Source organism: Lutjanus erythropterus, chromosome 11, assembly GCF_056507025.1.
Source record: "Lutjanus erythropterus isolate fLutEry1 chromosome 11, fLutEry1.hap2, whole genome shotgun sequence".
Lineage (NCBI taxonomy): Eukaryota > Metazoa > Chordata > Actinopteri > Lutjaniformes > Lutjanidae > Lutjanus > Lutjanus erythropterus.
Genome location: NC_139327.1, coordinates 15,301,967 through 15,329,873, shown reverse-complemented (window position 1 = coordinate 15,329,873; position 27,907 = coordinate 15,301,967). Strand labels below are relative to the sequence as shown.

The 27,907-nt window shown below is 38.1% G+C and overlaps 2 protein-coding genes across 3 annotated transcripts; both read right to left on the bottom strand.

The window, feature by feature from the left end:
• Nucleotides 1–59: 59 nt before the first annotated feature.
• LOC146318769 (APC membrane recruitment protein 1-like) lies at nt 60–6,063 on the bottom strand. Its single transcript, XM_084730920.1, has 2 exons — nt 5,522–6,063; nt 60–3,544 (listed from the first exon to the last, which is right to left on the bottom strand). The coding sequence occupies exon 2, from the start codon at nt 3,435–3,437 to the stop codon at nt 357–359; it is 3,081 nt and encodes a 1,026-aa protein (XP_084587046.1). The 5' UTR covers nt 3,438–3,544; nt 5,522–6,063; the 3' UTR covers nt 60–356.
• Nucleotides 6,064–6,849: 786 nt separating this feature from the next.
• On the bottom strand, nt 6,850–23,497 carry gab3 (GRB2 associated binding protein 3). 2 transcript variants are annotated; one of them, XM_084730919.1, is made up of 10 exons: nt 23,356–23,497; nt 18,722–19,022; nt 15,209–15,365; nt 14,483–14,943; nt 14,263–14,309; nt 12,471–12,714; nt 12,100–12,190; nt 11,581–11,665; nt 9,528–9,650; nt 6,850–7,879 (listed from the first exon to the last, which is right to left on the bottom strand). In XM_084730919.1, the coding sequence occupies exons 1-10, from the start codon at nt 23,425–23,427 to the stop codon at nt 7,760–7,762; spliced, it is 1,701 nt and encodes a 566-aa protein (XP_084587045.1). In that variant the 5' UTR covers nt 23,428–23,497; the 3' UTR covers nt 6,850–7,759. The 2 variants fall into 2 exon arrangements, with proteins under 2 accessions (XP_084587045.1, XP_084587044.1); XM_084730918.1 differs by having other exon boundaries at nt 6,850–7,876; nt 23,356–23,442.
• Nucleotides 23,498–27,907: the final 4,410 nt, after the last annotated feature.

Sequence of the window (27,907 nt, the reverse complement as noted above, 5' to 3'; positions counted from 1 at the left end):
TCTGTATGGTAAAGTTATTGATTTTGCCTTTTTGAGTTTGGCTGAGTTGGAGAGAGTGATATTTAGCTTATATAGTGGCCATTTCCCATCAAAGAAAGCTGTCTGACAAAAGTAAAGCAGTGATATTATTCTAAATATAGCAAACACTTAGACTAATACTGAATTTTTTTTGGTGACCCTGTTCACAGCAGTTCATTGCTTAGCTGTCATGGTGGTCATCCTCTCTGCTTCTTCAAACTGGGGGTGACCACTATCTACTGTAGGTAATAAACCCACAATGGATGATTACCTCATACAACCACACATCAAATAATTCAAACTATCCCTTTAAAGCCAACTGCATGACTGACAGCCTTTCAATCAAAGGTTGCCTCAGGGTGTATGTTGCACGCCACCACTTCCCTGGCTGTTCGTGTGTCACTGAGGACGGCCATTTCTTCTTTAGGCACACCTGTGTTCACAGGACTCCCAGAATGAGATATTCCTTCCCTACTGGCCACTGGCCTGTTTTTACCACACTGATTATAGGATTGCAAATTAGTGGCAGCTTTACAAAAAACATCCTCATTAGCATCATCTGATGCCTCCTCCATCATTCCAGAATAAACAAAGGTGCTACGAGGTGAACAAGAATCTGATTGGAAAGGAAGGTGACACTGCCTGTTGTAAAGCTCTGTACTCTGTGAAATTAAATCACAGGACACTCTGTCTGGCACATTAGAGCAAAGATGTTGCGATTTACAGTTAGAGAAATCACTGCTGGATGAACTGGAAAATATGTTGTGTTTGACTTGGGTTTGACTGAGACCCTGTACTTTTTCAGTGACGTCCCCATCTGCCAGAGGAAGGCTTAAAGCCATTTCTGACCTTGTTTGCCATGATAAGGCCATAATGCTGCTACTGTCTCTAACCTCCGATGCAGACACGAGTACATTCTTTTTATAATATGGTGAGGAATCTCTTTCAGAGTCCTTTTCAGTTTGAGGACAAGAAACGATAGCAGCTCTGTTCTCTCTGTCAGGCATCTTCAACTCAAGGCTTTCTGTGTCCAGAGACCTACTTCTCCTATCTAGAGACAATGGATTGGGCATGGACTGACTCACTCTTGTAAGGCCTAGGTGCCGTGGGAGACTAGCAATTGCCCATGTATTACTGATCAGGTTCTGTTCATACAGGTCTAACATCTGATAGTCACATTCAGCGAATGCATCTTTTTGTAGGTAGCTTTCTTCAAATTCCTGATAGGGTGACGAAATATCCTCCTCCAGTTCCATCTGAATCTGCTCATCGTATTCACCCTCATTATGCATATCCACTACATCAAACGTGACTATGGTTGGTAAGGCCTGCATGTTTGGAGTGATGGCAGAGTTTGTCTCCAAATCATCCACATTGTTTTGCAAGTTACTCAGCATCTCAGAGTGTTTTGTGTAGTCCACGAGTGCTTGAGAGAAACTCACAGTTTGCCCATCATCCAAATCATTGCTACAATCTGGAGTCTGAGAATTAATATTTCTGTATGGTAAAGCCACAGGCTTGTTTTCCTCAAGATGTTGCTCTTTGGGTTCACAAAATGTTTCAAAATCTGGGTCAGATGTGCTTCCAAATGATATGCTGCTATGCCTTTTCTCACAATCCATTCTTTTTTCAGGGGAAGCAAGCTTATTTTCCTTTTCATCAAATATATCTGTCTCTGTAGTATTCTTGTTGACTGATGCTTGTGGTTTTAAATTCAAGTTACAGTTTTTATTTGTAGTGATTTCCTGTCGACCAGCCACATTTTGTGCCAGCTCAGAGGATTTACTGCACGTGCTTGGCCTCTCTATATAATCATGAACTTTATACATTTCAGCACTTATTTGCAATCGATTCATTTCTGGAACAAAGGCAGAATCTGCCACACCAACTGGCTCACTTAAATACTCGCACTGGTTTGAACCGGGCAGCTTTGATTTGTTTTCATAATGTGGACTGATGAGACTCTCATCAGGTGCAAAAAGTTCATATAGGGCATCACCGCTGTAACTGTCCCTTGGCAACCTGTCTGTCCTTAGTCTGTCTGTCTTTTCTTGTCCTTCATCTGGCCCAGGGGTAGTTGAATCATAATATCCCTCATCACTATTTGGAACTGATTCCTGATGCTCACTTTGTGGAGTCAACACATCAGCGATTGAAGAATTGTCCATACCGCTGGCTTGCTGCACGCTGTTACTGTTCAGTAAGTCCATATTATGAGAACTTGTAAGGTCAGCAGTCATATCTGTGTGGTCTTGGGTGCAAGTATAGCACATTTCCTCTGACGCATTATTTCCCCAGAAATCATGAAGACACTCCTCATCCAAATCTTCTGGTGAGGCCATTTCTTCACCGCCACCCTGATAAGTAAGATAACAAGAGGCCCTCTTTCCTCCATTCCTGCTCCTTTCTCCAGAAACCGTGCTCTCAGTGATGCTGTCGTCTTCTTGATCTGCAATAATATCCCCACAACCAGTGAGTGAATCAAAGCTCTTTAATGATGCAACATCTCCAAAAATCAGGTTGAGCTGATCCGATGAGCCGGCAGGTGTTTCCGACTTCAATGCGGGCTCAGACATTGTTGCCTGAAGTTTAAGACGAGGCTCGCTGCATCCTTTAGAGATCTCCTTGTATTCATTGGAAACTACAGCCACCAAATTCATCTCCTCCATTTGATCATCACGCATCTGATCATCAAGCTCTGATTTTGGGCTTTCTTGCTCAACACTCTTTTCTAATGCCATCGCATCAACATCAATACATTCAGCACCAATGGAAATATCACAAATAACATCTGCAAAATCAGGCACATCTGGCTCAGATCCCAGGCACTCTGTGACATACTGGTTGGTGTTGTCCTGGACAACAGGCACCTCTTTCTTGCAGTGAGGAGAGGTCATTGCAATCATTTCAGTTTTATCCAATCCAACATTTCTGTGGTTTCTGTGATACTTAAAACTGTGAAAAAGACCCCTCAGACCCTTCTTCTGGCGGGTGAGGGTCAGTGATTTCTGGTCAGCAGTGGGATGACTACATTCATTGTGGCAGCTACTGTGAAGATCTCCAGCAGAGTCCCTCTGGCTGTGGTACACAAAGTCTCCAGCTGAGGTGTACGCACCTCTCAGATTGTCATCATGACTAAGCTTACTGAGTCCATCGTGCGTTCTGCTTTTGGTGAGTCCTTTCTTAGAAGACCACTTGTTTTGATTTTTACTCCTTCCTCCAAAAAAACTAGGCAAAATACAGATACTTTTACGAACGCCAAAGAATGTCAGGGCAGTCCTCCTAAATCTTCCAGATTTCTGGGATTTCGCTGTAGCATTCATCGTATCTGACTGAAACTCCTCCGTGATGTCATCAGGGCCACATCGAGAAAGATGTTCAGTGTCACTTGGTAGCTCGTCTACCTTGCGAGAGGCCATGGCTACGACATTTACAGAAGCAGTCCACCAGAGAGCATAGTACCTGAATGCTCAAAATCAGTTGATAAGATCACTGCAGTGGATTTGTCCTCCATCTGATATGAGCCCTGCATTGAGAAAGTTGAGACCAAAATCAATGATCAATTAATATGTAACACTGGGCACACTGATATGAAGGAAACACTTAACAGATTTTTAAACTGGAATTTCTAACACTCATCTGTATCATGGTTAGGATTGAGTACCCAAACCCTATGCCCTATGTTAAAATGCCAAACTAAATAGTCTGGTTAATAGCATGGCTGTATTTCACTCAAAACGATTCCAACACTGGGCAGGACTTGCAACAAATGTTTCAACAATTGCTTGAAAAGGGGGCAAGCACCTGGTGACACACAGGATATACTTGAAAGCAGAGAGATGCACTGTGCTCAACTGCTTGTGTGACCCCATGATAAGCACACCAGTCAGCTCTGAGGGCATCCCTCGCTCCAACAATAGGTAAATTTAAATGTTTTGTATTTATTCATATTTTTAAGTAGACTTTAAACTGTTAACAGTTAATATAATTTTCAATTTCAAGTTAACAATTAACAATAAAAAAAGACATTCTTTAATGTTGCTGACCATCATTATATGCTTCTTTTTTAAGTTTTGTTTCAGGCACCAGTACTATTTTAAAAGTGCTGATTTAGCACTGGTAATTGAAGAAACACAAATGATGGAGTTTTTTCTTCCATTTTCTTGAGGTTCAGTCTTTCTCACCTAATCTCACCTAAATGACTATATACAAAGAAAAGAAATTATTACTTCATATACAACATTTTCTCAGAGTCAGTGTGCATTTGCATGAGTTGTGGTCTTCCCCTAGTCATCTCTCTATGCCAACTCAGTGTCTCTATGTCTGGTTCCACTGTGTGGGTTATGCTTTATATGACCATGTATGCATGTGTTTGCGCCTTTCCTCTCTTTCAAGCATTTATGACTCACCTGAAGTGAACACAAGCCCTAAGTCTGCTGACTGAATTCAAGTTTTTGTGCCTGTATGGTTTCTTGTTCTCTTACTTATCTCACTGTGGTTTTTACAATTCTCATGTTTTGTCTTCACCTTACTTCTACTGTATGGCCACTTGTCCTACCCCGGCCTATTTTGCATCTTTCATGTGTTTGTTTGCATGTTTCATGGCATTTGTTTAGGTTGTTTGTTGCTAACCTTCATCCAAGTAGTGCCATAAGAATGCCACTTCAGCTTGGACTGTGGTTAACGGGGAAAAACTACATTAAAAAGCAAAAATCAAGACCAGTGAACTCCATTACATCCTTTAAATATCACTAATAAAAAGCTTAGAGGTCTGTATTAATTACAGCTGCATTAATTACAACTTTTCTTTTCAAGTTAATAAAACAAAATGCCATTTAAAAAAAAACGTTTTTTTTTCAACTTTGCTTATATACAAAGGGTTAGTGTTACAGACAAAACAAGACATTTTTGACAACATGCCTCAATATCAAAACTGTCACGATATTGTAGGGATGACTGTTGGTGCTTTAACAGAATATTAACATGAGATTTTTGATAAACATCAGTAATTTGGATTATGGCATGCACATATGTTGTGTAAAAACCAAACTAAATTAAACTAATGAATACAATCTTAAATGTATATCTAAATAAACTTGCATGCATGCCAGAGAAAGATAAAGACAGGCTATCCAGTGCAATTACATTTACTTAGTGACTGACTGACTCAACTTAAATCAAAGATCAAATAAAATCTGTAAGAATGGCTTTTTTGATGTAAAAGCCCAGGTAATACAGCAACAAGCTAGAGAGGTAGGTTACCTATGCTACAGCTGTGAACCGCTCGGACCGTCGGTCAAAAGTACTCAAAGATTTAACTACTTTAAATGAGACACTTAGCAAAAATAATATACGGTAGCTAACATTTATTTAAGCCCAAAGAACAGATCGTCACAGACCTCATGTTAATTCGAGACCGTAGTTTCATTCAAAACCTAACTAAACGCAACATTAGCACATTGAAACGATTTAGCAAAGTGAGTCAAGAAGTAAACAAACTTACCAACTAGCGTTAAAGCCCAAGGCTCGCAGCAGGACAGAGGTGCTGTTGGTTTGTCGACCAGGAGACGAGGTTACCTCTCAGTGCATGCTTTCTTGGTTTGTGCTAACGCTAACTTGGCTTTAACTTTGACTCACTGCAGTCGGCTTGTGGTCCACTCGGGCCCCGGAGCAGCTTTGACCACATACGGTTTCATTTGTTTCCAGCTACCGTTAGCTAACGTTAGCTTGTTGGGGTGCTTGCTAACAACGGTAACCCCACTCACTCACTCACCAGTGTTGTGTGTCCTGCAGTTTGTGGCTGTAACATGAGTCAGTCTGACAGTTGCTAACGGTGGGTAACGTTAAACCACACCGCAGAAGACCAGTATAGTACAAATACACAAACCGACTACACAGGGTCTGCATTAATGTGTGCAGTCAGGCCAAACATGCCGATTTACTTGAGATGTTCACAATAAGCCCATCGTTTAAATGCAGCTGGATGATGACTTCCTCTCCCGACTTCTCAGGTAATTTTCCCAAATCTCCTTTCGTGACTCTCCTCTCGGCGCATACTAGTGACGCAACATGTGTGTAACGTGTGCTTTCTAACATCATAATTTTAAAAAAAAGTAGCATAATAATATCGATTATTATTATAATAATGCAGACCATGTGTAGTCGATTATTATTATTATTAATATTATTATTATTATTATTATTATTATTATTATTATTATTATTATGGTACTTTTTAATAATAATAATAATTATTATTATTAGCATTTTATCTATCTATCTATCTATCTATCTATCTATCTATCTATCTAGCTATCTATCTATCTATCTAGCTATCTGTATTAAACTTGTTTCTACATTTATTATATATCTTTGGGTGAAATTAAGAAAACCATCAATTATCTGTGAATTAAGGAAAACAACCTTTAAAATAAAAAACTTTATTTATACTTACCAGAGCATAAACATTAGGACATGTCATGGCGGAAGACATGTACACGGGACAAAAGACACCATATAATTAAATAAATAACCAAAACACAATAAATAAAAAAGACATGATATGTAAAGGAAATTGGGGGTGTGTTGTACAAAAAAATGGATTGGCCAACTAGTCCGACAGTTTTAACAGCCTTTTTGTTTTCAGAAAAGGAGGAAAATATTTCAGTGTGATTTCTGACATTCTAAATGACAATGGACAATGATGGTTTGCTATTAAAGTCTGACTCATGGGTTTACTATTTAAGCAGGATAAGGTTAGTGAATCAGTATAATCCAACCTCAAGGAGGTTTGCAGGGATATACAGCAAACAAATGGCTATGATTGACATGTTATTCTCACAGAACTAGGGCTGCAACTGTCTATTATTTTCATTATCAATTAATTTGCCAATCATTTTCACGATGGTTGATTTCATCGTTTAGTCAATAAAATATCAAAAAGCTGTGAAAAATTCTCATCACCATTTCCCAGAAACCAAGTGACATCTTGAAATGGCTTCTTTTGTCCAACCCACCATCCAAATCCTGAAGATTCTTCATTTCCTATCAAAAATGAAAAGCAGCAAATCCTTACATTTAAAAAGCTAGAACCAGGAAATGTTTGACATTTTTGCTTGAAAATGGCTAAAATGATTAATCAATCATCACAATAGTTGACACCTAATTTTCTTCTGATTGACAAATCGACTAATCATTGTGGCTCTAAACAGAACCAAAACAAATGAAAACATCTAAGGTCACAGAAGGAACGGTTTTTCAAGTTTAGCAGAAGGACAAAGCTCAGGATGGATCATTTTGATTCATGATGAGGGAGAGAAATATTAAAAAAAAACATTTTTATCATTAAAATATTTGTCTTCTTTACAGTCACAATCCATATATGTACATACATTTACAGCAAGTCTAACAGATTTCTTTTTTACAATGAAGCAATATGATGCCCTTTTCAAATTTTGGTCAAATGTAATGCTACAGTAAAAATCATTGTGATACAGTGCACAATCTGGTACTATTTACAGTGGAGATAAACAGAGAGTTAATTACGTTTTTACAGTGCAATTTTGTGTTTCCACCCCGCAAACAAGCATCTAACTGCTTACTTTTGTGCTTTTATTTGAATACTGTTTTTCAAAGTGCTTTTAAATAGTTTTTGGTCCTCTTCATATACAGTAAATCCTTCTTGCTGGTGTTATTGTTGGTTTTCTCAAAACCAAATGTTCCTGATATTTTCATCACATATTTATGTTTTGGACTGCCGGACATCCTTCCACTCCATTTTGGTGTTTTGCAGTGCCTGAGTCTTCTTCTCATCCACCTGCACATAATCCACTTTGTGCTCATCGGACAAGAAGGGCTTCTGCTGGACATAGAGAGGGGACAGTGACGTGATGTGGAAGCATTTAAAAAAACAAACATTTTATTCCAGTCGTGAAATAGTGAAATAGCAAAAATGTATTAAATAGATTGAATCTCTATTTAATATTCGATCTATGGTTAAAATTAGTTGTTTCAGGGCGCCCCTATAGCTCAGTTGGTAGGGCGTGCGCCCCATGTACTGAGACTGTTAGTCCTCTGCAGCGGCGGCTGGTTTGACTCCCATCTACGGCCCATTTGCTGCGTCATCCCCTCTCTCTTCACCCCCCTTTCCTGTCATGTCTTCAGCTGTCACTATAATTAAAGGCAAAAAGCCCAAAAAATAATATTAATTTTTTTTGTTGTTGTTGTTTTCCCCCTGCCCCCTCGCCCCTGGACCTGAAGCTCAGGCAGGTTGTCTGCAAACTGCAGACATTGAAGCTACATAAGCACAAGACGAGTGCAACATCATTAGAAGTGATGTCGAGTCCTACACTGTAAGTTGATCAGCTGTTTATAACTGTCAATTGTATGTTGATGTAAAGCTAAGACCATCTATCCCCAAAACAAAAGCCCACTGCTCTGGACATACACACTGGAGTTGGAGTTCAGTGACTGCCTGCCAGAAAACATTAACATATGACTCAGTTTAACTGTTATAAACATGTACTTCTCATAAAAGATTATTCATGATCTGATATGTCTTGTAAACAGACACTATCTCATTCTGTGAACATTCTGCATTAATTTAAAAGGGCAAACAAAATCTGTTGTTCCAGACCAGAATGGAAATTTCAAACAAGGACATGCTGGTTCTTGGAAAAGCTGGTATGTCAACTTAGCATGTTTCCTTAATCTCTGACGATATATCGAGGTCATTTTATGATTTAGTACAGTAAATATATTTCTCATCCAATGTACTTAAAATACTGATCTGCCTCAGTGTACTGTAGAAATCTATGTGATCATAAGGTGGATCATGCATTTCTTTTTTTTTTTTTTTTTTAAAGATTATTTTTTGGACTTTTGCCTTTATTTTAGATAGGGATAGCTGAAGATATGACAGAACAGGGGGTAGAGAGATGGGGAATGACATGCAGCAAATGGGTCACAGGTGGGAATCAAACCAGCGACCGCTGCAGAGGACCAACTGCCTCAGTATATGGGACGAACGCTCTACCAACTGAACTGGGAGCACCCCTGTGATCATGCATTTCTGACAACTGCTTGTAGATATCACAAGACTTCAAAGACTGAGCTTATGAGGCAAGTTGTAGCATTTTTTTTTACCATTGGAGTGAACACTGATTTGATCATTTGAATAGTAATAATCAGGGTCAGTGGAGTTAATAGTAGATAGTGATTGTACTGATGTATGCCTGCTGTGTGTGGGCTGGCTGGGCAGAGGTGAGTTGAAAGAAAATTCCTTTTACAGTGTCAAAGATCATTCATCTGTGGGCAACATCCAAAGCTTGTAGCATTTAGGTGGTGTAGGTAGGACGGGTGACAGAAAAAGTATATAATAAGCAAAGAGTCTTGTGTAGCTAAGATAATTCAGAAGCACAGTGGTGCAAAACATGGATTCTGCACTTTGAAGCATGGGGGATAATATGTTTTGTTTATAAGCTAGTGTCATTTATCTGATCAGAACATACCTTCTGCACAGGAGACGGAGATGCAGAATTGAAATCCAGTGACAAATAGTCAAGGTTCGATCTTCTTGCCCAGGTTTGAACAGCTCCGTCAAAAGAGAGACTGAGAAACTGTTGCCTTGACTCCTGTCAGAGAGAGAAATAGATGCAGAATCATTACTGTCTCCAAGTAAATGGATCTGAAATATGTGAAATTCCTAAAAAAGTCAGTTTTGTCAATTTTTAATCAATCTCGGGCCACCCCTAAGACTATGGTGGCCACAAAACACTCCCAGCACAACCACTAAATCGCACACACTGTTTATAACTGAATGATCACACACACTTTGCTTTTTAGATATGCTACCTCTTAATGTTTTCTTGCAACATTAAACTTGTTGTTTGATTTTGAAAGAATTAAACTGAACATAGCCACAATAATTCTAACTTGGCAAGTGTGCTAAAGTATGATGAATGTATTATTAATTTTAGCTGAAATGTTTTTCATTAGAACAGGATTGATTTCTTGCTATTTGCTTGCTAGCGAACCTGCGTTACCATGGCTACACACTGAGTCGTTAAAGCAAGCAAGTCAGCAATGGTTAACGGTGATTTTATTTTATCTAATATATAACCTATTTTTTGATTGTATCTCAAAATATTTAGTTAGTATCTCAAATAATGAGTTACTATAAATATAAGCAAATCTAGCCGTTTGTCACTGTTAACAGAAACTCCAGTCTGCAGTATTAACCGTAAATTGTAGAGGAACAAGTTTGTATCACATTGACATTTTTGGCCATGAGCACTTTCTTTCTTTGTCTGCATCACTCTTAATAGCCTGGCTTTCCAGTGGTGAGGAGTGAGCAACACAAAAAGTCACTGATCGTGTGGACCCTGTAACAGCTGTTGCATTAAACAACTACATAGTGTTTAAGCTGGCGACCAGCCATGTGTCAGTCTTATTTCACATGTGCTGCTTTATTAGTAAATCACTGAGTAAATGAGAAGCAGGCTTTAGACCGTTCATTTTCAGATTGAGTTTAGGGAAATACAAGAAGCTGTTTGAGTCCAGATTCTAGCCACTTGATGCCTGTCTGTCAGCATGGTTTTCGTACATCAGGAAAGCCCAGCTCACCAATACATGACTAATACGGTTTTCTTAACAGTTTCTTCTCAGAAATCAATTAAATATGCACACTTTCCAGGAATAGTCTTGTACGACATCATGCTGTTTCACACTCTGGAAGGTCCCCAATGCAAGTACAGAATATTTTAGAAATGCGTAGTCACCTTCCACACCCAAATTCTTCACTGTGTGGAGATTTGAGCACATATTTATACCCGGAAAGGTTCTCATAACTACAAGATTGTCATACATTATTCTTTTTTAGTGTTTTGTAAAACAAAAACAAGTAGAGTGAGGTCCAGAATTATTTAGAAAAGGTTTTGGCTACATACTGTTGATATTAAAGTGGTTTGAGATTTCTGCCCACATGATGGATATATATAAAGTTGCTATAGTGTTATATTGCAGAGTGGATCTGCCCAAAACATGTGATCACATGGATTTACATTTTGTGAAGTAAAGCTCCATAATGTTCCACTCATTAAAAAAAGACAAATTTGAGCCCCACTTGTAAGTGAAAAGAGGATGATTCACCCATTGATACAAGCTACATGACAAATTGAGGTGAAAAGGTGAGTACAATGAAGTACAATGCCATCTGAGGTACTTTCAATGATCAGTTATTATCAATTATGTCTGGGGTTTTAACAAAGTAAATATCAATTAAATCCAGCTTTTCTTTAGGTCATGAAAGTATGGAAGGGTATTAAGAGGAAGATTTTTTTTAAATTTTGCATTTAGACGAAATAGTTGAAAGATCAGGAATAAAGTTGAAATGTTAGGAATAAAGAAACTTTCCATATTAGTGTCAGGCATAAGAAAAATAAATTAGAATGGGAACATCTTTGTTATCTTTATTTTCCTAAACTGGATGGTTGGATCAGCCTATAAAACACATATGTACTGTTTAAAATGTGTTTTCACTACTGTAAATAAAAAAAAAATTACCATTCCAGTGCAATTTGTGTCATCATCTCTTGAATTGTCCCCATTCTCAAGTCTTCTTTCAGGAGGTAAACACTTCACTGAAAAACTGCAAATTACAATAAAAACACAAAATGGGAAGAATTTATGTCAGATCAGCAACCAAATATGAAGTTTTACAGAGAGAAACAGAGATAAAGGATACTAGCTGCTTAAGTATGTTTATAAGCGAGGTAAAATCTGAATTTTAATGAGATCTAATTGTGAACAAGATGGCAAACCCATAACCGATGGGCATTAGATGTGTTAATGCAGGGATGATCACTAGACAACATCTAAATCTAGTTTTTAACATCATTAGATGCTGTCACATAAAACACAGTGAATTTAGCTCACATATGTTGTGTTCAAACATCAGGATTTGGTCATAATTGCAACTTTAACATGGTCATGTTTATTTTATTATTACATTCAGGTCCTGTGCTGGAGATAAACATGATGTCAAGGAAAGACTTTGCAAAAAAGGAGACTTTTTTCTCTCACCATGATTCAGTCATTGCTCTGCTCAAAGGTAGATGAGTAGGACATTCTGTGATTGTAGAGAGGCCTCTCAAGTCAAGAGGTGGAGGTCGGGCTGTGAACCAAGAAAGGACAAAGTTATTGGATTGGTTGTAATTCTCTGATGTGCCATGTAAAGGCCAGCTTTCAGTGGCACGAAGTAAAGATCACTGAGTGAAAAAAAAAGTGTGTATCTGATATTTGCATGAATCCTGCTACTTATGATTAGCAGCGTTGCAAATGAGTATTACTGTATGTGTGAATTAGCTTGCAGACAAACACATCATGAAGACCCCCGGCCAAAGATTGAGCAGAAATATTTAACATGAACCAATCAGCGTTGCCATGACTCTCACCTCTCCTCAAGCGAGGCTTAAGATGCCGGTGAATTGGAGGCGGTGTGATATCTCCAGGTTGACACAGTGGGCTGAGAGTCTTGGAGGACTCAACATTGCCATTTGTATTGAGGAAGCTGAATGTCCTGGGGCTCATGGGGATGTAACCATCACATTCAATAGTGGTAACAGTGGGAGAAGGGGACGCCATGGGGACATATGACTCATCCTGGTAGCTTTGAACTCGTACGGTATTTAAACAAGGCTGTTAAAAGACAAAGCATAATGAGATCAGACGTGTGCACTGTATTGTCATTTTGTTACAACTGGAACATTTGTCACTGTGTGTAGAATTTGTGTATGTGTAAAGCATCTTTTAAATTATTCAGATGGCATGTATTTTTATTTGCAGGAAAATTATACCACCACTTGGGGACTCAAGTCACAAATTTGATAACTTTAGACTCGATTTGACAAAATAAAAAAAGACTTGTAACTCCCAACTTGCACCTCTTTAACACTGATGACTCTGGACTAAGATTTCAGTATGGAATTTAAAAAAGGTGCTACAAATCAATTAATTTCTCTTAATTTCCTGAATCACCTAATGTTATGCTCTTCATTGCCAGCAAGTGAACACTTTGTTTGAACCAACCTGACAGTCTCCGATCAAGTTGCAGGAGAGAACCATGGAGAACTAATGTTGTGTCACTGAGCACCAGTTGGAAAAATGATACCAACGATAATTTTGTTTATTTCAAAAAAATATGCAGTGGTCAATGTTTAAATTGCAGTATAGAAAGCAAGAGGGTCAAAAATTACAGGCAGAGACATAACAACTTCAAACTTTGTTTAACATTTGAAGTTACACAAAGAACAGTAAGGTGAGGCTCTGTTGTAAAATAGCATTACATTTCGTGAAAAGAGCATTATGACTTGTTTAGGACTCGAAACTCCGACATGACTTGGGACTTTTGAATTGCAAAACAAAGACATGGTTCCACCTTTGCTTAAAGGAAATGACAGTTAAATGAGAAGATTGAAACCATTCTCAAGTCTATACGTTAAACATGAAGCTCAAGCAAACAGATGGTTATCTTAGCTTAGCTTAGCTTAGCACAAAGACAAAATCTGCTTACCAGCACCTCTTAAGCTCATTAATTAACGCGTTATATGTAAAAATGACAAGTAGTGGGAGTAATGTTCTGTTCTGTGTCGTTATGTGTCAAACACAGTGACATCTTACAATCTTATAATTTCATTTAGCAGATGCTTTAATCCAAAGCGACATCCATCTGAGAGCTGATACAACACAAGCAAGGATCTGGTCAGGAGACAACAACATGAGTAAGTGCCATGAAGCAAAAATTCAATCTGAGAGGACGAGGGGCCTGCAGGCAGTGCTAGTAGCAATGTGCACAGAGTGCATAAGATTGTGCAGTAAATCAAATGCAAAGGTGTTCATGAAAGAGCTGGGTGTTCAGTCTTCTCTTAAGGACTGAGAGGGACTCTGCAGATCGAACACGGTTTGTGGTGAACTGTGTCAAATGCAGCTGACAGATCCAACAGCAGTAGAGTGACATGACCATGAGGTTGTCAGGAAACAAGCAAACATCCCAGTTAGGCCTATAACAGGTTAGGTTAACCATCTCCTGGCTGTAGTCCCAGCTCCAGATGATACTCTGGGAGCTTACTGTGTCTGTTTATGTATTTACCAAATGAAATACGTTTTTTAATAATAATAATTAATAATAATAATTTTTCAGCAAGATCTTGTGTAGTGTTTATGTTCTGCTGCTGCTGATTATCTTACCAAATTGAGACTCTGCCTCCTGTTCCTCATTGATCTATCAGCATCTCCTGAAAAAGACAATATATTATTTGAAATGACACTGGTTTACATTCTCAGCTGTTACAATCAGCTACTGAGAACATTAATCATATGCTGCCCCATCATGATAGCACCAGGATTACGGTTAATTCAGTTTTTGTATGATGGATATTGTGAGGCTGCTTTTCTGTTGAGGACATACCTATTCTGAAATGGTCCAGGCTTGACAAAGAGGTCCTCCGGGGGAATAAAGCACTGTGGTTTGAGAAATGCCGTGCACTCATTGGCCTTGGTCTATGAGCTCCTTCATCAATGAGCTGCTCTGATGAGTGATTGGGCTTGGGTGGCAGCGGAGGAGGCGTTAGTCTGTCACTCGTTGTATCAAACGATGCAGAAGAATAAGGTTTGTCAAACTGGAAGACACTTGTGGCACAGTTACGTAGTGGTGAGGAAGACGATGACGGCAAAGCCATGGAGGTACATGGAGCGCTGAAAGGAGGGTTAGTAAACTTCCCGTGAAGGAAAAGGGATGGGCTTGCACTAGCATGAGAGATGGAGGATGAAGAGGAATCGGTGTAAAGAGGCGAGGGGACAATATCTTTGACGGCATCTTCTGATGACTTCTGCTCCAGAGAGATCTCAGAGTTCGAAAAGCTGTCAAGTCTACAAAAATTAGAAAACACAAAAACATACATATTAAACATTAACTACTGCCATAATTGCATTATGTGTTAAAGGGTAACTTCAATATTTTTCAACCTGGACCCTATTTTCCCGTGTTTTGTATCATAGGCCCTCTCCCTCAATACTGGACCACTTTCAAAAAATGTTCGTCCCATTAGTCATCTAGACACAAAAACACTGGACAATAGGGTTCAGGTTGAAAAATACCTTAGTTACCCTTTTAAGGTTTTCAGATTGTACGTACCTACTCATGCTTGCACTCCCTGTCTCACACTGTGAGAGAAAGAGGTAGTCCAGTGGATAACTGGAATCTACCTGGCTTGACACAGACGCCCGGTCTGAGCTGTCAGGTGACGGCTGCAGGGAGGTGGGGGTTTGAGGAAAGCCTTCTTCTGAGCTCTCTGTTGAGAACAAGCAGGGAGGGACAGAGGGCATGTAGTTTCTGAAATGTTCCAAGCACTAAGGAGTGATAATAAAATTGCCATCATGCTGACACCAAAGACTAGCTGAAGGGAGGAAACCATACACAAGCACACACACACACACACACACACACACACACAGTTTTCTCCCAGCCCGCACTCACATTATAATAAAAGGAGCAGGTGGATTTGAAAAGAGGAATGGTATTTTCTGCAGGCACGTTGAAAGAAGACACATGTGAGCCTGTTCCCCCCTTTGTTTATATATTCTTCAATCTTTTAGTCGAGATTGGCCCTCGTTCAGAAATTTGTCTCATTCCATTTCACTCAAGGCCACTGAGTCAAGGCTTTCCCTGCAGAACCAAAAGTCTCTGCATGTTCTCATGAAAGATTTGCTACACTTAAGAGATGTTTGTATTTGCTTGTCGGCACAGAAGGATCTTTTATATGCCTTTGCAAAAGTTATGAGGTGCCAATGCACAGAACTCTTTAGAGGTCTAGACACCAGGATCTACTGCTATCCTACAAACCCTTAATTGAAACAATGACATTTCCTTTATTACCTAATATAAAGATGTTCATTTAACCAATGCAGTGAATTCTTATGGGTAAGATTTAATGTAAATAGTAATGTTTGTATGTCAGAAACATCTTTTGATATTCACTTCTGTCTTTTTATGCAAAACAATGACGGTGCATTTTTGTGTAATAATATCCTGATTAAAGGTAAATGTAATGTATTGATTTGTTTAATTCTTGTTTTGTTTGTCTATTTTAATGTATTTTGTTGTCAGAGGAGTATAAAATGAGACTGCCTATTTGTTATTTGAAGATGTTGAATAAAGATAAAAAATAATATAACTTTCTACTTAAATTTTAAACAAAATACAGCAACAAATCCCTATCACAGTGTTTAGTATGTGGAGTACACGCATTTTGCGTTAGAATCAATATCTTGTGCGTGTTTTTCTGAGAGCATAATGTGATTTGTAGTAACATGCAAAGTGGCATATCAGCAGCATAGTGCTGTTGCTCTATCTCTTTCACACAGATGACAGCGCTCTAACAGACATGTCTTTACGTCTCCTCACAAAAATATAGTACAGTAATCACAGACCAATAACAGGCAGTAAAAACAGGACTTAATGACATAAAGTCAGCCTACAAAAGATGATATTTAATTCTCGGGAATCCAAAAGCATGTTGATTGAAGTGATGTGTGATGGAAGTACAAAACTCTAATTATTTATCTGGTAATTTGAATATGACCTCAGCTCCCCGTTGATCTGCTGTTATCTCCTCTGATACAGCTGCAACATCAGGCAGGCAAGTAGCAACAACACAACTCTGAACTGGTATAAACATCTTCTGCACGCAGACAAGAGTCTGATTTGTGATAACATATGAGGCCATGTTTTGTCTTCCAGTCACTACATGTACATTGCTAAACTGGAAGAACTGTAGTTTAAATTAATGCAACATTTACTTCTTGTTCAGATTTGTATCAAATGGTTTTCACCACAATCTTATAATGTGAGATTGTGTGTGGGTTTAGGAGCTCAGCTAAAGAGGCATTTATCTGCCTGAACAGACCACAGCTCTGTGGCAAACACACTGGGTAAAAACGTATTATTATTAACTTATTTTCATCCGATTCAAATTTGTGTTTTTATTTGCTGCTCCACCAGAATGGATCAGTCAGGCAGATCGCAACTTACTTTATCAAATCTTGATTTTCTCTTTAAATTTTCCATCAGGTGCTTTTAAATGTAGAAAAAACACATACTATACCACTTTGTTAAAAATAATGTAAAATACTCAACCCTAGGAAATTGTGGAGAAATTCTAGATGTTTTGTGTGTAATTTAATCAAACTAAGAGGAAAAATCTCTGTCTGTCTTTATGTATGTATGTCCTTCAAATGTCAATGACAATGACAACCGTTGATGTGATTAGCTTCACACAGTGTCTAATAAAAGCCAGGAAAAGTTATTTTTTGGTATTTCATACAGTTTTGCTACAGCTGGCCCTCAACGTTTGCTTAAGTGGTATGTATGTATGTATGTGTGTATGATTGTCCTCAGCATATCTCGAGAACTGTTCATCAGTTCAACTTCACACTTGCTGGGCATCTTGCTGGCGACCCAGTGTCAAGTGTGAAGTCAATCGAGAATTCTGTTTCAGTTCTTGAGAATGCTGAAAGTAGTCCCACAGCTCTCAACAACAGCACAAGCAACATGTCAAGGGATCAAGCAATCAAATCGCTCCGAACTGCCATGCACTCTGAACAAGCACTGCACTATTTTTATAAATGTATAAAATGAAGTAGCGCAACGTGAGTTTGTAGTAATTATCTCTTTCAGTAAGGCGTGAAAGACACTTGGTTTTATTTATTTATTTATTTATTTAAGTTCTATTAGCCTTTTATTTCCTTACATAACATCAATGCTGACTTGCAGCTAATAGCTGTTTTTACCTTACTGTTTTTTGAGTTTGGGAAATCCAATTTTTCATATTGTGCACCTGCAGCGTGGAACAACATGCAGAACAACTTAAAGCTTTCCTCATTTTTATCCATACAATAATTTAAATCTTCAATTGTATCACATTTTTACTTCCCAGTGTTTCTGTTTTAGCTAATTCATACACCTTAAATTTTAACTTTTTTATTTATTCTTAAAATTTTATTGTGGCTTTTCTTTCTTTCTTTCTTTCTTTCTTTCTTTCTTTCTTTCTTTCTTTCTTTTTGTTTTTACTTCTTGTTATCACTTTTATGTAAATTTATCTTTGGTGTTTTTGTGTTTAGGAGCTATTTATTGTTTTACTCAGCTACATAATAAAGGTTGAGAAAAGAAATAATTAACCCACAGTTGGATGTTTTTGCAGCAAGAAATAACAATTTAAAGTATTTTAATTCTTCCAGATCATGTGAGTTGTCAGTAAAGTGTAGATGTACATTCTATTCTGTTGATGCTTGTACTTTAAACCAACCGCACCAAATAAACACTTTGTTTTGACCTCATTCTCAGGTTTGATTTTCAGGTCACCACTTCCTTTGTGGGAATGAGCGACACCAATTTCTTCTGGACCAGCAGTGAAACTACTGAACTGCAGCCAGTAATTACCTTCTGTTTTGTTTTTTGTTTTTTTTTCTGTGGGAAAAGTCTTGCTAAATGCAGCTTTAATACGAATACAAATGTTAAATATCATATTCATAAGTATGTTAGTTTCTCCTACATGCTTGGAAGGGGAGGGTGAGGTGAGCGGTATTCATTTGATTACAGTTAGGGTGTCACTAAATCTTACACACTGGGCCTTCAAATCTTTATGATTACCTGGATCCTCCAGGCTCCCGAACTGGCAGATCTGACTGATGCTGCTGATCCAGCTGTTCATCTCTTCCTCAGTTTTGGCCACCAGGTAAAAAACACGAGATGAGGTCTTCACCACAAAGAGGTGCTTCCCGTGGAAGTCTCGCTTTATCCTGAGTTGCCCGTTCAGCATTTCAACCTCACACTCTTTCAGGTCAATGATGCGGATTGGCTTTTTGGAGTTCTTACTCTGATAGTACTCCAGCACATCAGGATTACCACTCATGCGACCTCTTCGGAGCACAAACCAGCGTTTCCTCCATGCCTGCAGGAGAAAGGAACAAACAGTTCATCGTGGTTTTGAGGTTGGACCTTATCCTCACACTGTAATATTATTCATAGTACTGCATAATCCTAACGTCTCCCCTTTCCCCCTCCGCCACTGTTTGATTAGTCACGACCAGTCATGGGAATTAGATCACAGCTCCTGTTCACAACAGCTAACTTAGCAACTTTAGACTCATTTTTTTTGCTTTTGATATGGTCAGTAAGCGGAACTTCAACTCAAATTTCCCAGAAGTACAGAGAAGAGGAAGTTCACTGTATTTAGCAGAAAATGTCTAACACAACGAAAGAGGTATTTATATAATATTTGGGCTGTACTTTTTTTTACTGAAAACATAATACTGAAACTGTAAACAGGTATTTATAACTCCAAATATCTACTTGGAATATGTAACACCTGAGCCCTCACTGCAAGTCAGCCTAGTCATGTAGGTGTCACATTTTATATTTAAAAATAGTAATGATTTAAAAACTTCGTAAGAATACTAATACTAGTCTAGATGTTGATATTGTGATCACACTTGGTTTTGTGGCTTTGTCTGTAGAGTCAGAGCGAAGCCTCCTCCCTCTCCTGAAGTTTCTGTGGTGTGAGAACTTTTTGCATGTGGGTAATCTGCTCCTGCTCAAGTCAGTTGGTAATTCGTGTGTTTTTTTTTTACCAGGAAATGGTTAGACACGCCACACTTACTGCCAATAACCCTGCCACATTTGAGAGGAAACCGTAACTAAACAGATGGCAATTTGATCCTATACATGTTTTGAATGTGAAAAGTTTGAGCTAAACGAAAATAAGTTGTTTTGTATATCCAGCAGACATTGAACAGAAGTAGATGGTGAATGTAGAAACTGATCCAGGTGTTTTTTTTGTTTTTTCGTTTGCCTGTTCTTTATATATTTTGCTCTTTCAGAAAAATAGAAACCAAATAAAGAGCACTTCAGAAATTTTTACTGTTTTTATTAAAGGGGACTTCCAATCTTTTGGTTACCTATAGACTAAGATGTATGTTTCTCCAAGTGCAGAGTTGAAAAGTAACTGATTACATTTAAACAAATACTGTACTGAAGTAGAATTTTACAATTTTGCTTGACTCTTTCCATTTTATACTACTTTATACTTTGACTCCATTACATTTCAGAGTTAAATGTTGTACTTTTTACTCCACTCATTTACTTTACAGTAAAAGTAAGTAGTTACTTTTTAAATAAAAAATATACAATGTGCATACTGTATATGATGACAACCAGTACTTTACTACTAATAAACCCGGTAGCAAAGAAAGCATCTAAAATTGGCTCCACATTGACAAACTACAACATTAAAATGCTCTTGTGTGTGTGTTTGTTAGTGATGAACAGAATAATACAGAAACAGAAACGGAATAAAATATAATGTACAGACTGTAAACCCCCCTGAGGCAAATTGTAATTTGTGATATGGGGCTATATATGTAAAATTTGGCTTGCTTTAGTACATAATAGGCCTCTTTCACAGGACACGTTTTGACTTGTCATAGTAGGGAAAGCATACTAAAAATATTGACAATGACTCTGTTCTATTCAAGTGTCCAAGTATGACAGTATGAAAGTGAGCCAGCATTTACTATACCAGGATCCTGAAACTGAAGCAGCTAAATGGAATCCAGCTATCATTAATCATATTATTTACTCCTGAGCCTTTCCTGTAAATGTGTTCAATTAAAAAGACGTCACAATATTTTCAATTAAAAAGACCTATCCCTCCGCTGGTTAAGATGTTAACAATAGTACTTTTCCACAGCAGCCTTCTGATATGAAATAGCAATGTAAACACGGGTGTTTCCAATGATGCTTATTAAGGTGCTGTGCCATTTGACTTTAATTAGTTAAATATTAACCCTGCTATTTTGTGTTAAAATGGCTGATTTTGAATTGTGAAAAGAGTCTTTATTCATTCATATCTATCTTAGCATTTTAGCATTAACAATACTTAGTATGTTATCTTAGATGTCTAAATACAGCGTTTAATCAATGTCTCTTTCAATATTTTCCAATTACTGTGTGACCTCGGGGCATGGACGGTGGTATTTTCATGAAGTTCTATGTAAAGCAGTGACAAAAAGCTTTTATAGTATTTAGTACATTTTGTCAAAATTAGCATGAAAAAAATAAACAGACAAAAACACCATAAAAACACTAACACTGTGTGAGGTAAGAGCTAATATTAGCATATATAATATAACACAGGTGTTACCAATGATACTAATTAAGGTTCTGTTGCAGTCAGCTGCTATTCACTGGGAAGACGTGCTACACTAAATCCAATGGAACCTTAATTAGTGTCATTGGTGACACCTGTGTTTACTCAGCTAATTCAAATCAATGTGGCGGCTATGAAAAAGTCCTGATTCAAGGCAGGCTTCACTTGGTGTCAAAGTAAAACCAAGCATCCAAACTCAGCAATACAGCAACTAAACAAACACCCCCACAGAACCATATACTCTTAGAAAGAAAGATGCCAACTAGAACCATGTAGGGTTCTTCAGCTTGTCCCCATAGGAGAACCCTATTTGGTTCCTGCTAGAACCCTTTATAAAGGTTCTACATAGAGCTTGTTCAGGGGGGTCTATGTAGAACCTAATATAATGGGTTGTACTTAGAACCATCTGTGAAAGGTTCCACCCATAACTCCCATGAGCGGTTTTACAGAGAACCCTTCTATGGTGCCATGGTTCCACCCAGAATCCTCCCAGAAAGACCTTTTCTACATGGAGCCAGCCCTGTTTTAGGTCTGTGTGCTTAATTTTGAACTGTTCTGAGCATTATCACCAAAAATGAACTGGTTTGGAACCTGAAAAGGTGATGACTTGATTACAATGGTTCCACCCAAAACTGGTGGAAATTTGGGTGTGTTGTCCAGATAGCATTAGAGAACCAGACCTTATTTGGTGGAAAACGGCCCACTGGGTTCTATTCAGAAACTTTCCACTTTATACGGGTGCTAACAATAACCCATCCAGGGGGTTCTACTGAGAACCCTTTTACATTCCAAAAAATTAAATCTAGAACCCACCGAGGGGGATCTAAAAATCAACTTTTTCTAAGAGTTTCACCTGCAACCCTCTTGCCTTCTAAAGTTTCAACAAAGAACTGAATTATATTCTACAGATGAGACAAAAACACAATCAGAGATTTAAAATACCTTTTGAAATGTGCATAAACATTCAAATATTTAATGTTGAGAGTCTTTTAACACCCTATCCTTAGAGAACTCTTTCTTCCAATCAGGGTTCTTTGGATGAAAAAGGTTCTTAATTGAAAGCTTAGTCTTATAAAGGACCATCAACAAACCCTTTCTAAAAAAAAACAAAAACAAAAAACTGCTCTTCAAAAGCAAATGGTGCTGGATAGAACCCCAATCCCTCAGGAAGAACCATTTTGGACATTTTGGGTGTACATTAAAGTCTGTAGATCTTCATTTCATTTGACACCATAGACCAAGACACATCTGACCAAGATAATCTGAATTTCCATATTGGTATGTGCCTGCACTTGACATTTGAATAACAGGACAGATAGTGTGTCTGTCACTGCAACAGTCAAAAAACATGTATTTACTTTCAACAACAAGATTTGCATAGTGTCCTTAAATAAGTTTCTATTTCCCGCCCTGAACCCCCATCAACACACGCATGCCTCCACCCACCCTTTCCCTGCACTGGTGTTGACAAATGTCCCTCCACCGCCTCCTCCTCCACCTCCTCCTCCTCCTCTATTCGTACAGGGGAAGTGCAAACAGCCATCATAAAGCTGGACTATTTCTGCTTGCCACTTAGGTCTGAAGTGTCTGACTGCCTCTGACATTACTTCCCATGTTTCACAATACACACGCTCATCACACAAACACACACACTCACACACACACACACACACATACAGAGCAGAACGAGTTATCACATGACCCCAACAACCACAAAACAGTGAAGTCTGTATGCTGTTCATGTATACACTCGCTGTAGGAGTGAATTCCATATCTTTCTGAAGTACATCTGCAGTTTGTGACACATTATTGTCGTCTTATTACATTATTATTACAACTATCAAGTGTCTCCACAAGCCAAAACACTAAAGTAAGGCGTTATTAAAGAAATGAGGAAGATAATATAAAGGAGATTGAATGGCAGCTCAGTTAAACATAAGCACACAAGCCCACAGTATCTTTCTAAATCATCATTCCACATCACATATACCGAATCACAAGGCTCAGCAGCTCAACCTGCCTTTCCTACATGCTGCCAGAGGACATAAACAAGCGTCCGGTGTGTACTCCTACTCACAAATCTCTTTAGTTTCTTCTCCGGGGGGGATTTAATGAGCCAGCCGGTACAGACCACGTCCCCAGCACTCATCTTGACTGCAGAGCGTGTCGTCCTCCTCGGCTGCTGCTGCCTCTGCCGCCTCTGCTGCCTCTGCTGCCTCTGCTGCTGCTGTGAAACTGAGAGCACTGCGAAGCATATCCTGTGTTCTGGTATTCAGCCGAGCCACTCCAAAAGGAGGAAGTCAAGAAATTGATCACACTGAGAGAGAGAGAGAGAGAGAGAGAGAGAGAGAGAGAGAGAGAGAGAGAGAGAGAGAGAGAGAGAGAGAGAGGCAGAGATGGGGAGAGGGTATAAGAGAGAATTATGTGTTTGTTTTCTCAAGTGCTTGGGGGCAAGTGGATGGAGCTGCTGGCCTGTGGGGGTGTTAAAAAGGAGGAAAATACTACATATTACAAGCTTTTACAGGTTTGAGGATTGAGTTGTATCGACTGGTAACACACAGTGCAAACGGCTGAGTCACGTGCTGTCAGAATCTTATCTGAAGGTTTGTGTTTATGAAAATTTGATGCCATTTTGATGTTGTGATGTGGTTCGTGTTCGTTCGTTTGTCAGTCTGATGTGGCTTCTCAACTCTAGAGAAACCAAAAGTGGTTTTGACAGAGGATAACTGATGAAAACAACCTGCCGCCATTCTTTGACGCTTAAAGGTACAAGGCGCTCCAAAATAAAAAAAAATACAGATATTTTCCTCTGGTCTGTAGTGCTATTTACCCATGTAGTTTTGGGGTGAGTTGCTGAGTTTTGGAGATATCAGCCACGGAGATGTCTGCTGTCTTTTGAATGTAATGGAACTAAATGGAACTGGTTAAAGTGGCAAAAAGTAAATTTCAACAGCAACGTTTCTTTCCAGAAATTATCATCAAATCAATCATCGGTTACCCAAGATAATTCACAGACCTTGTTGTGAGCACTTTCATGAAGAAACAACTTTAGAAACAAAGTATTTCTGGCAGAGGTGGGTGATACGATCCTAGAATAATATTACAACATTTCAGAGTATTCTTTTGTTTAAGCTGGTGAAATTAGTTTGTTGTTTTGCCCCCATTTGCTGTTACAGTCTCCACGCACTTCTTACATGTAGCTGTGGTTTATTGTACATCTGATCTTTTGAAACCAAAGGATTTCCACACTACTAAAGTTGCTTCCCTTTTTGGAACTAACTGGTCCACTGTGAAGCCAGTAACAGCCATGTTTGTTGTTGCTGTGTGACGTCATTCTGTGTTGAGGTTTTCAACTGTATTCTTTTAGCTCTTTGAGCACCAAAAGCCGAGTGCCATTGTATTTGAGAGAGCGCAGACATCTCTATGGACGATATTTCTCAGCAACTCACACAAAAAAGAATGATGGATGAATAGCACTACAAGCCAGAGGAAAAATATGTATTTTTGATGATTTTGGTTGAACTGTCTCTTTAACAGGGGATAACTGCACTGTAAAAGATCAAACAAGAATTTTGTGGAATCAATGTATCTTTTCTAGTAAACTTAATGTAAATATATAAGTTTTATAAATCTCAAGTTAAGTTTATTTAAAATTTCTCATTTTCAGACCATTTTGGAACCTTGAAACATGAAAATTTCCCCACTGTGGGACTAATAAAGGAATATCTTATCTTAACTGTTCTGACTTAAATCTGATGGAAACCGTCTTTAATGGGCTACATGTACAGATAAATCATGTTTGTTTCTTTTCATAATAATGAAAACAATGCTAAAACTGTGATTGAGGTTAATTCATTCCACTAATTCAAGTTAATATTTTAAGTTTACTGAACTTCAATGTTGCCACAAGTTCACTTAACTCATTTTTTTTTGCATTTTCCAAACTTATAAGACAACTTTGATTGATTGTTTGTTAATTATTAAACATATGTTCAGTTGACTCACACTTACATTTTTAGGTTGAACCAGCTTAAAATGATTTACAGTGTGATGAAAGCAAGGACCTGCCTCTGTTCTTTGATGCTTAATAATACTTCCATTCTTTCTTCCTCTCAAGGTGTTGATGCAGACTTCATTTTATAACAGCAGTGGTACTACATTGATGTTGTGTCAGTTTGCTTTTCTTCCAGTCCTCAGCCCTTGCCAAAAGCTAATAATCTAAATTTAAAGGTGTATAGTGTGTATAGAACAGGTTTCTGAAGTGAAATATCTTGGTCTTATGTTAGATTCTCACTTTAAATTTGAGAAACACACACATAAAATCGTAAGAAAGGTTGTAAACACAGCATATATTTAAACTCTTTGGAGACTGTTTACCATTTTGTGCTGCAAATAGTTTTATGCATTCCATGCACTTTTCACATTTAAGCCATTATGTAACTCCTCATCCAGAAGCAGCTTCTACAACAATCCAGCCTCTTCAGATGATATATAACCATGAGATTAACATTTTGCATATGGAAGCACTGCCATGTTTGTGATCATTAAATTCAATTTGCTAGAATAAAGCTTATCGATGGGAGGCTCAATAACCAGGCTCCTAAGGTGCTCAGTGACACGGTGGTGCCTCCCAGGACTTCTGGCTCAGTAAATCAGGCTGTGAGGATTCTCCTGCTCTGCTTAGAGGATCAATATATGGAATTAATTATGGCTCACAAGCAGGATCATATTAAACTCAAATTGAAAAACCTTTTTAAACAGGGATCAGACATGTAGTCATGAATGATGGTGCTTGTCATTAAGTTTTATGGTACTTCACTTGTATCACTATTTATTTTTTGTTGTTGGGTTTTGTGTATTTTCTCTTTTTTTTCTTTTTTGGTGTTGAGTTTGGTGTTTTATGCTGTTGTACATGTTTTTTGTCATTGGGTTTTGTGTTTTATGCTGGTTTGTGTGTTTTTTCTTGCTGAGTTTTGTGTATTTGCATAAAAGCCCATGGGCACTGCAGACTAGTTTAGGCTACAATGGTCTAGTAAAAGTACTTATATTGTAGTGGTAATGTAATAGTAACAGTCATATAGTGCTGTTGTTGGTATGAGCAGTGGTAACTTAAAATTATATTAAGATTAGGTTGTTAACTTTAACGTCATTATCAGTCACTTTATCAAAAACAATATAAACACATCACACACACACTAATGACATCAACACAATGGCTTGTTTACCATCTTTTATCTCTTGCCGTGAGAGAAGTTCAGTTTATTACTTCTCTTGCTAGTAAAAACACTGACATGCCAACATGCAATCGTCCACATCTCATCATCACTATTTTAGATTTCCTCTCTGCAGGGAAGTACATAAATCCTCATTCTCAAACTGAAAATGATTTCCTATCACAAACAATCAACTGCCTTAAAAGACAGTCAGTGTGTGACCACACTGTAACCTGAAGCATGCTTTGTTTTGTACTTTATGTATTGTTCTCCTTGTTTTAAAGGATTTTCTTTTCTTTTGAACTGTGATCTTCTATGTATAGAATATTGCTGTTCCTCTTTTAATACATTTTATATGTCTTTTGTAGTTGCCCTGGGACTGCGTCTGAAAATCAGCCAGAAATGTCTATTAATGTGCACTGTCCCTAAACTTTAACCAGTTTGAATCAATACATAGACCTAATATCAACAACTTTTGACAAAGACAGATCACTTTTAAGCACATCGCTTACAACATTATGAAGTTAAAATTTAGCACTCTGAAGTTACCTGGAGTCCATCAATAAATAAACACTCAATCTAATCTCTTCATTTCTTGAGCAGCCACCAGAGGGCGACATAAATATGAAGTTCATGATGATATCAGTCTAATTTCACATTCAGAAATCATGACTCAGTGAAAACCAAATGAAGATTTGTGTACATGACGTACATTACACCCACATACAGTAGCCTACATTTATATAACACTGGCATTATAGCTGCGCCATTACATTGATAATATCTTAATTTACTTTAAAAACAAATCAAATGACATTACAACATAATATGAAAAACAGCATTTTGCTTGCTGTGTTTTTATCTGATGTGTTTTGGATGACATCTGTTTGGTAATTCTGTGTTATTGTTAATACTATCACGTTGTCATGTGTTTTGTAGTGACACTTTATTTACACACAACAAAACTCTTACCTGCTTCCTCTCTTGTCTCCGTTTCTTCACTGTCAAAACTACCGGGAAAACTCCTCTTCAACCAAGTTACTGTGTGTAAAACAGACTGTGGAGGGCAGCAGTCCACTGTGGCTGCATTTAATCTGTGCAAATGTCAAGAACAAGAAACGGGTTTACGGCAGTTACCAAAGAGTCTTAAAGAAAAGAGCTTTAAACAGCTGCGACTCGGTGTCATGTCATCACATGCAGAGCTCAAATCTGAAATGATATTAACTTTAATTATTTAGCTGTTAATTACAAAAACGCCGTGACCCCTCATGGCACAAATATAACGAGAAAAACTATGTGCAGTCTGTACGCAACTCTTGTGGCTCACACTGTCATTTGGCAACGCCATCTTTCTTCCAATTTGGCGGAACGTGTTTAGAAAGGAACTCCAAACCCACGAATGATAACGCGAGAGTG

What these genes read in the sequence shown, in the direction of transcription:
- gab3 (XM_084730919.1), bottom strand. Translation starts at nt 23,427, where the DNA reads ATGAGTGCTGGGGACGTGGTCTGTACCGGCTGGCTCATTAAATCCCCC. An exon ending in ACACAAATTGCACTGGAATG is followed by an intron (nt 9,651 to 11,580) that starts GTAATTTTTTTT and finishes TCTCTCTGACAG; the next exon opens with GAGTCAAGGCAACAGTTTCT. An exon ending in CTCCGTCTCCTGTGCAGAAG is followed by an intron (nt 7,880 to 9,527) that starts GTATGTTCTGAT and finishes CTCTATGTCCAG; the next exon opens with CAGAAGCCCTTCTTGTCCGA.
- LOC146318769 (XM_084730920.1), bottom strand. Translation starts at nt 3,437, where the DNA reads ATGGCCTCTCGCAAGGTAGACGAGCTACCAAGTGACACTGAACATCTT.